The sequence below is a fragment of the Atta cephalotes genome (genome assembly GCF_000143395.1).
Source record: "Atta cephalotes unplaced genomic scaffold scaffold00017, whole genome shotgun sequence".
Classification (NCBI taxonomy): Eukaryota; Metazoa; Arthropoda; class Insecta; order Hymenoptera; family Formicidae; genus Atta; species Atta cephalotes.
In genome coordinates, this window is record NW_012130081.1 from 654,133 (window position 1) to 663,609 (window position 9,477).

At 31.6% G+C, this 9,477-nt stretch overlaps 1 protein-coding gene across 1 annotated transcript in view; it reads left to right on the forward strand.

Annotated features, from left to right (window-relative positions):
* The window catches only part of LOC105618477, a 32,030-nt gene extending 24,669 nt beyond the window's left edge, over nt 1-7,361 (forward strand). Inside the window, exons 2-5 of the mRNA XM_012200011.1 lie at nt 4,990-5,246; nt 5,942-6,005; nt 6,400-6,648; nt 6,990-7,361. Coding sequence (XP_012055401.1) covers nt 4,990-5,246; nt 5,942-6,005; nt 6,400-6,648; nt 6,990-7,361 — 942 coding nt within the window. The remainder of the gene's footprint in view (nt 1-4,989; nt 5,247-5,941; nt 6,006-6,399; nt 6,649-6,989) is intronic.
* Nucleotides 7,362-9,477: the final 2,116 nt, after the last annotated feature.

Genomic DNA, 9,477 nt, shown 5'->3' on the forward strand with positions numbered 1-9,477 from the left:
AATTAGAAATAATAATAATATAACAAAAATATTTATTAATTAGAAAAAAATGAACACAAAAAAGAACATTTCCGTTGAAAGGTGTTGCTTACCTTGCTCTAAATAGGAATATACATGTATAATGGATGACATTTTGAAGCAAGAGCTAAGTTGATAACGATAAACTTATGATAAAGATGACTATATTTAGAGCACTAACAAGCTGCTGGCAAAATAGAACGAATCAAAAAAACAGGAAGAAGACAGAAGTCAAAGCAAGCAATGACTGATCTACCGGTTTCGAACGTACCACTAACAGTTTAGAAGTTGTACACTATCTAGCGTCCGTCCTTTACGAAGAGCAAGTTCGAGATTTTTATGGATTCCAGCTAAATTGGACCCCGTTATTATGAAGGCATCCTGTGACATATGGCGCTCACTATTCCGTTCAATGCTCCATTTTTTGTTGCACCGTATGCTCGATATGGCGTATTAGCAGCTAAATTTTGGGACTTCCTCCACTTCTTTGAATTTCTCAATCTGGTTTTCCTATTAAAGCTTCGATTTACAGAATGAGTTTTTAGGATAATGGAAAAATATAGTCGTTTTCCATGTATTAAATCCGCCGTACTAATTACTATAATTAATGAGTATGAAAAAAGCGAAGTCATCAGCAACAATCTATATATATATATCTTCAATGTATAATTATAATTCCTTTTAGAAAACAATTGATTAAATTGATCCATAAATTAGATTTGAGTAACAAAACTTAAAATATCGTATGCAGAAAAAAAACTCTTATTACTTTTATAAAATTTAAATTCTCGTAATGTATATAATAATTTTACATCATAGTGACAAAAATTTTGTTTGCGTATGTTGCGATAATCGCGGTATTTAAATAATTATGCAATCTGATTACAAAACTGCTAAAAAATTTAATATTTTTTTAAATATACCTCTCATTATATATGTATATATTTTTTCTAAAGTTAATATGACGCACATTTTGCTGATTGCTATTATCTCGATGATAAATCTCGCTGTATTCTATTACCGACTGTAATGTAAGATCAAGGGCACGAAAAATTAGTCTACACGTTATCAAAATCTCCATTACGCGTTGTTTTATAAATAGCAACGGTGATATCATCGTGCACATTATGCAAGGTAAATTACACGTTGATAACGCCGACATGGCATGAATATATATCAGAGAACAAAATTTTTAATTTCAATGTATATAGATTAATGGTCATTTCTACAAATGTAGGTTAATTTTAATCTAGATTGAAACTCGTTTTCTGTTTCTAGCTCTAAGAATTAAAAAAAAATGAACAGTAAGTTGTACAAAGAAGTTTAATGTTATGAAGATTAATGTTAACTATGTTAACTATGTTAACTCTAATATTAATATACATTAATACAAATATAGATTAATCTACATTAGTATTTGTATTGATAAATAAGACATAAGATTGAGATTGCCAATCGTCTGATTTTAAACTGGACTGTCAGGTATTCGGCAGTCTTGTTCGATATCCAGTTTGAAATCAAATCAGACATCCGGTTTTTAAATATCCAATAAATAAAATAAAATTTACATTATAAAAAGAAATTTATTAAATAGAATTCGCGGATTTCAGCAATATTTCTTCATTTTAAGTAACTAACGCTACTAACCGGTCGAGAGTCACGATAAGCTATCTACCGATATTTATGACACTTTGCTAGTAAATTTGGAGTGGAGAGAACGATGCTTAAGATCTGGTAACTTTAATCAGGAACTCAATTTGATTTGATAATGAAACCTAATTATTAAATGCACAGGAATCATTTACATATATTTACATTAAAGAATATAACTTTAATCTTTGACTTGATATGTGTATAGAAGTTAAGATTTCGACTTGAAATTTCTATTTTTACGACTGTCATGTAACAAATTTATAAAGTATGCCAGATTTAAATCTAATTTATTACAACTAGTACAAAATGCAGAGAAGTATAATCAATTATTTTATTTATATTTTAACAGATGTTAAATATAATAATTATAAGAGACATTGTTTAATTTTGTGGTTTTTTTAATAATAAAATTATTTTAAGTAATAGTCTATTATTTTTTATTGAACCGAAATTATTCTGATTTCAAAATTTTGGAAAATTATATTATAAGCAATTTCTCTAATTAAATTTTATATTTAATCTAATTTTATTTTTGTCCGGTTTGTTCGGTTTGATTATTTTTGTCCGGTTTGTTCGGTTAAGTTTCTACTAAAAAGAAAATATGCAGTAATTTAGATCGGACAACTCTGAATAAAATATTAAAATAAGTAAAAAAATAGAAAAAAAGATCTTAAAGAAATTTGATTATTAAGTTTAATTTACTTTAACTTCTCCTTATTATTAGTATTATATATTGATATTACAATCCTGTGTATTATAGTTACAATAACAAAAAATTGAGGCAGCAGTTTTGATGGTGGTGTCAATCGTATGCGCGAGCAATACTTTCAACTTGAAGAAACATCGAACTAAAATATCTCAAGATGTATTTCTGTCTGCCCTGTATAACCGAGTGCGAGATATTGAAGCTTACCGCTCGTAACGGAATGTCAAATGTTCTTTTCGATCCTGATGAAGCACAGGCTTTGCTTTGACACCCGCATGCCTTCTAACTTTGTCATTGTTTTCTCTTTCATTAGCCGCCAGTTAAATGAAAACATTGGTCAAACATTGGTCTTGATTATATCCATCAGACGATTTTTTAATGCAATTTTTATAACAAAATGATTATTAATTTCCAACGGATAGTATTTGTGCTTATGAATTTCTCATTTTGATAAATAATTCTCATTTTGATAATTAATAAAAAAACTGTTCTTTTAAATTATATACTAAATATTGATTTTATATACACTTAGAGAGAATATAATGATGGTAACTATATGGTGATAACTATATAAGTTTTATATATGAAATTAATATATATGTAATTAAATAAACTATTTTATAGTTGTAATAACTGAATAATTTATTCAACTATGTGTATTAATTTCTATACATATAAAACTTTTAATTTTGATATTTAATAAAGAATTTGAGTTTATCTTTTTATCTTAATCAATTAAAATGATAAATATTACTTAAATATTTTAAAAGAAAAAAAAATGTTGTCATTTACTTAGAATAAATGATTCATAATGATCTTTGTACCTTGCCCGGATGCGGTGTAACTAAGGAAAAAAGCTGTATAAAGATTGGATTGCACACGCACTGAAAATCGCGTTAACGTAAGTGTATTGGAATTCCAACAGCTGAGTCAGAAATTTCGTTGTATCTACACATGTGAAGAAATTTCTGCGAAACCGTGCGAAGTTTGCTGGTGAGATGGAAATCTTTTTGCAGTTACACACATAACAAGAATACGAGGCGTTGTATTTACACCAACGCTATGTATCTTCGGCTTCGTTAAGATACCACTTGTTAGGTCCGATGTTTCCCTATCGATTCTCGATCGTAAAACTTTACTGAGAATTTCGAAGCGAATTTATATCAATTTGAATGTATTTCTTCTACAAGCGCGCTAACAAATAAAAAAAATAAAAATGTAGAAAACAACATTTATATATCTTTCATCAAGAGATTCGATAGCCTTTGTCTTAAGGTAGAACTTCAATAATAATAAATACGAATCATTTTCTTTCAGTTATGAAAATCAGTCATCTACGATGTCATTTTTTGAGGAACCTCCGCGGCGTCTATAATAAAAGATAAAATATAATAATAACCTCCATGAATTTAGCTCACAATACGTGATTGCTAGTACGCAATGAACGCTATTGTTGACATTATAATAAAAGGATTGGGGGTATAATCCCATGATTGTCATCAAAACGTGTTTATTTCACACGATAGAGACTCAACCGGATCTAGACTGGATTTCATAACCCACAGATTCCTATAACGATTTCCTGTAACGATTTCATGATTTATATGAAACTTTGGCAAAATTATTCCTTGAATGTGAAAGCGCATTCGAATATATACTCGTGAGATGTGCGTATCGGATCAAAGGATTTTCGATAAAGTGATAAAAGCATACAACTGACTCGTAAAATTTCACCGACGAAAATTCGCGTTTCGAGAAAAGATCCCTTTACGTGTAAACATATGTTCGCGACCAAGCTGGCATGCCGTTGATTTGTGGCACTGGCACCTGAACATCTTTAATGCTGAAGAGGTGGGAAATTCCTTTTAATGCAGAGATGAGTGTTGTTATATTTATAAGAGCTATATTTATAAGAGCTAATATTTGTTAATAAAATTTGTTAAATGAATTGTTTAAATAATAGGATACATATGGAATTTTTCCAAACATAAGAAAATTAACAGTAGCATATATAATATAATAAGTTTCATACCCAATAAATATAACAAAATTATTTATCGAGTTATTTAAATAAATGAACAATTTTATGGATTCTTTCTTTCCACATGTCTGCCCCTTTTCAGTCTTTATTATATATGCTAGCTGTTTTAGACGAAATTATATTTGTTATTCTAAATCTGCATAGATCCGGTAAGCGGATATTAATATGGATGTTAACATATGCCTACGCACAGTGGCATCTGTGAATGGGGTGATCTGGTGTCTGGTTTATTTTCGGTGCACACATCCCCATATAACCAGTCATATCGGAAGGGTTGATAGCGTTTTATGCCATGCGCGTGGCCAATGTCTCTGAGTTAATTATGGACTGATTGTCAAGGCCCGCGTTTTTTTACTAACTGTACCATCAAAAACAGGACGTCGTCTTCCTGTGCTACTGAATTTAGCTTACAACTGAAAGAATTTCTACCCCTTTTATAATATATTTTCCGACAAGAGCGAGACATTAATGACCGAAATATTTTTAAGAAAGAAGACTCTAGAATGGATAAAATAATTCATTATTGATATAAATATTCATATTAATGGAAAATTTTCAATTTTCTTTACAGACCACCATCAAGGTCTACGCCAACTGCCTGCGACCGGACATCGAATATAAGACCCTAAGCATCACCTATGAGACGACCTGTCGCGAAGTCGTACAAAACCTTCTGAACAAATATCGCATGAGACATCGTGACCCCCGGTTGTTTTATCTGACCATGGAGGTGACCGTGAGGAGGGCCAATGTGCGTACCATCCTGCCCCTTGACGAGGATGCGAGGCCAGCCGTTCTGCAGTCCTGTCATCCTCGCGGCGATTCCAAGTACGTTCTTTGTCTGCCTTTGTACTTGACCACCGACCCTTTCGGTTTCGGTCGGCTTCATGACGTAATTTCAGGATTCGCGAACTATAAACACATCCCGTAGGCCGCCAAGCACGAATTAATAATGGTTCGATGTTCTTCTCGTTGCTCACTGATATAACTCTTGGAACACAAGTGGTCGTGTGGGTCACTGTAAATCTTTGATATTTATAAGAAATGTAAATATGACTACTCGATTACGAAACAAAAAGGAATTTTGATAGTGGCTGTAAATGTTATAGATCGTTGTGAAGAAATATGAGGACGTTTTTTGAGATTCCACGCGCACCAAGTACGCATCGTAATGCTGAATGATACGGCAACGTAGTTGCGATACAATACGGCATTATAGTGGATGAAAAATATTATCACAACTCACTTATAAAAAGAATGTTTGAATGTGAAGTTCTTTGATGATTAGAACGGGTTTATTTGCGGAATTCTGACGCGACCGATGTTTTCTCGGCAGTCTGAGACTTCCGGCGCGACTACGCGTAATAGAGCAGGACGAGAACGTTTGTCCCGACGCAAACCGATGCTTTTATATAGAAATAACGCTCGGTATGGTGTCCTTTGAACTCACCGTCTTCTGCCGTTGTTATGGAATCTCTGATGCATAAACTTATGTGCTTATATATGTCTCCTCTTTGTTGCAGGTTTTCGTTGCAGACACACCGTGGCGGACTTATCAAAATATACGACAGCGCACTCATGTCCGGGGTAAATAAATATTTACTCTTATACATACAAAATAAAAACAGACTACATCTTAATATATAAATTCTAATGTAAAATGTTGTATGTATAAGAAACATTCTTGTAAAAGAAATTTGTAATTTATAATAAATTGTAAATTGCTTTTTGTAATATATTTTCTATCCTATAAACACTAAATAGTCTGAAAATATATTTAAGTAATATATTTAAGTAATATACAATTACTGCTAAATTACTTCTCGCATAATATAGTATCTATATATTTTAAAAACTAATAGTTCCAAAAGTATTATTTAAGTTTTTTCAAAGTATTTAGAGCGGTAGTAAAATTTTTACTTAAAAAGGGGTTCAATCTGTATTGCAGTAATTGTGAGTAAACTCGGTTTATTGTTCGCAGTCTAAGTACAAAAGCCTTCTGGTCTCGGAACAGACCACCGTAGACGAGTTGATCCAAATGCTGCTAAGTTGCTATAGCTCCAAGGAACCGGTGGAGCAATTCTCTCTCTACGAGGTCTGCGAAGGTGAAGAGTACCAAAGGAAATTACATCCCGATGATTCTCCACTCAAGGTCACGCAACGATGGACCAGTGCGGATCGGCATCTTCGCATTAGGCGTAATCCAGATTATAATCAACATAGGCGGAGGGTATGTGATAGTAAATTCATTAAATTAGTAATTAATGTAAGTTTTTGCAAAAATATTTGATTAAATATAATTAGATTAATTCTTGATATTATACTTTAATTGGAAAATATTCGTGAAAGAATGTATTACAGTTATTATTTATGATGCTTTGTCTATATAAGCTGTAGTGAATCAGCTTCTCTACCATCAATTTCTAAGGAGCAGAGGGTACGAGACATTACACTTTCAAACAAAGAAATTATAATCGTAAAATCCAATTCGTATAATTATACTGTCATCAGAATTATTCATAAGTGCTTAATAGAAAGTCAAATCTGTTACATAATCCAACGTCATTTCAGAGTATGTGGGCATCAGACTCAAGCATTACCATGGCGATGTCGAGGCTGGATCTCCAGGATAATCTTCCTATCCATTACAATACAAGAATCGAAAACAACAATCATTTGGGCCTACATCATCTCGCTAGAAAAAACAGCGTTACCGCAAATAACAACAATAATAACGTTATTCATCGAGATCAACATCACTCATCGTCGTTAGGTTCTATCAGTCAGACGTCACGAATCGTCGTAACCCACGGAACAGATCTTCCGCAAGTACAGCTGCCGCGGTTGCAGCAATTTCCACAGAGCGTTCCGTCGACGCCGCTCTCAACAAAACACTTGACTGCCTCTTCCTATGCCGATTACGAAAATTATCTTTTTATATAAGAAATCGTAAACACGATAGAAATTGAAAGAAGCTGTGTCGATCGCGAAAACGGTCAGAGTTACCAGAAACTCGTTGAAGATACGAGAAACATACGCATATTGCAACTGTTTGATAGCATTTGTCTTTATGTAATGTTTAAACGTCAAATATTATGAGCACTATGAGGCGCGAGCAACGTGTACCTTTGATTTTTATTTAAAAAGGTAGCTTGCCTTCTTTTGTTACAAATGTACATTCGAATTATCGTTGCTTTTATTCATTTTGATTTAATTCTGCTATAATAATTTGATGAAGTTCATTAAAGAAATATGAAAAATACATGATAATTTTCGGCGACCGTTATTTGATTAATATTTTAATGAATAGAAATTTTTTAAAATTCAAGGAAGAGATTAAATTGCAATGCTTAAATGCTCGTTTTCTACTTGTATTTCAGCTAAAGGCTGATAACACTGAACAAAGAGAATTTACGATATTTAGTTAGTGAGGGAAATTGTACCAAAGGTAGACGTATAAAATTTTAGATACGTAGTATATATATACACATATAAATATATATATATATATATATATATATATATACATATAAATAATATGTTCTTTTGCATTTATATAAATGTGTAGAGTCTGAAAGACTCTAAGATTTCGATAATTTTTATAAACATTCGTTTTATGTTCAAAAAAGAAATATCAAGTCGATACCTTGATAATAAATTGTTTTATATTTTTTGTAATATTAGTCGATAGACGTCAATAAAATCATGATTGCATAACTCGAAAATAAGACTTCATGTGGAGCGATTTAAGACGCGCAAAAGATGATTAATAAGGAAAGAAATAATATTATTTATTTATGTAATGTAAAAAGTACGTAAAGAGCATTTAGTTAAGCTCGTTTAAAAACGCGATTTTAAATTATTAACAATTTCATCTAATCAAAATTTCGTGCAATCCGACTAAACAGGATACCTGTCGTATATTTCCTACACGTAAACGGGAAATAATTAACATTCACCGTTATAATATATTTTGCCGTTATAATTGATTTGAATTACCGTGAGAAATTGTAATAATCACTTTCAATGATATATAGGTATACATTTATCGTTCCTATTGCAATGATTACAAAAATGTAATTTGCAATACGTCAAACAAGTTGGCTTACGATTGTAAACACATTTTCTCGCTATCGCAAAGGTAAACAATTTTATCGCATTGAATTATCGCATCTGAAATTGTTCGAAATGCTTTAAAAATTACGCGATAATAGTGATTCGCGTGACTTCATTGTTTCCACATACAGAGGAAATGAATGAAGATTAAGCTATATCTTTTTACTACAGTGCGTTTAATATTTTATTACCAAAGAGTTTCTCGGTACGATACGTATATAAAAGCGTAGAGTAACACACACGTGTGTCGAATACGGCAGCCGAATGTGCATTTATCTATTGGAGTCTTTGATATGTATGTCGTCAGCGTAGCGATGTGTGTCGATAGGATGACTTCACGTCACGCTTATATGTCGAATTAATGTACCTACATAAAATGTAAATATCTTTTTGTATTGTCCGTTTATATTTTATAGGAGAGAATACGAATAATAATTCATGTGTCCTAAATTATTCTCTATGTTTTTATTTTGCCTGAATATACAATTGAAGAACCCAATTTAAGATGTAAAAATCGGTCAGCTCCATTTTTTTGGCGAATTTTAATTTTCGAGTAGATTTAACGTATTAAACATTCTGCATCTTTTGATATAAGAAACGAACTCCGACAACTCCGAAAATATATTCTTTACATATTTCAACAATTTTCGTAAAATATTTTGCAAAATGTACTTGATAAAATAGGTTTTCGTTAAGATTGTAGTAAGTTTTAAAAATAAAGCTGATCGGTTTTTGTATCGAGCCCTTCAATTATAACTTAGATTTATAAAATTTTACAATAAGCCACTTTCACCTGAACTCGTCATTTCCTCAACAATACAAAAAATAATATAAAAAAGAGATTTTACTAAATAGTAGCAACAACGCATATAAAACCAATTTTACATACATAAATAACAATTGAAAAGATTCACGATGAAATCTTAGTGCTCTAATTATACAA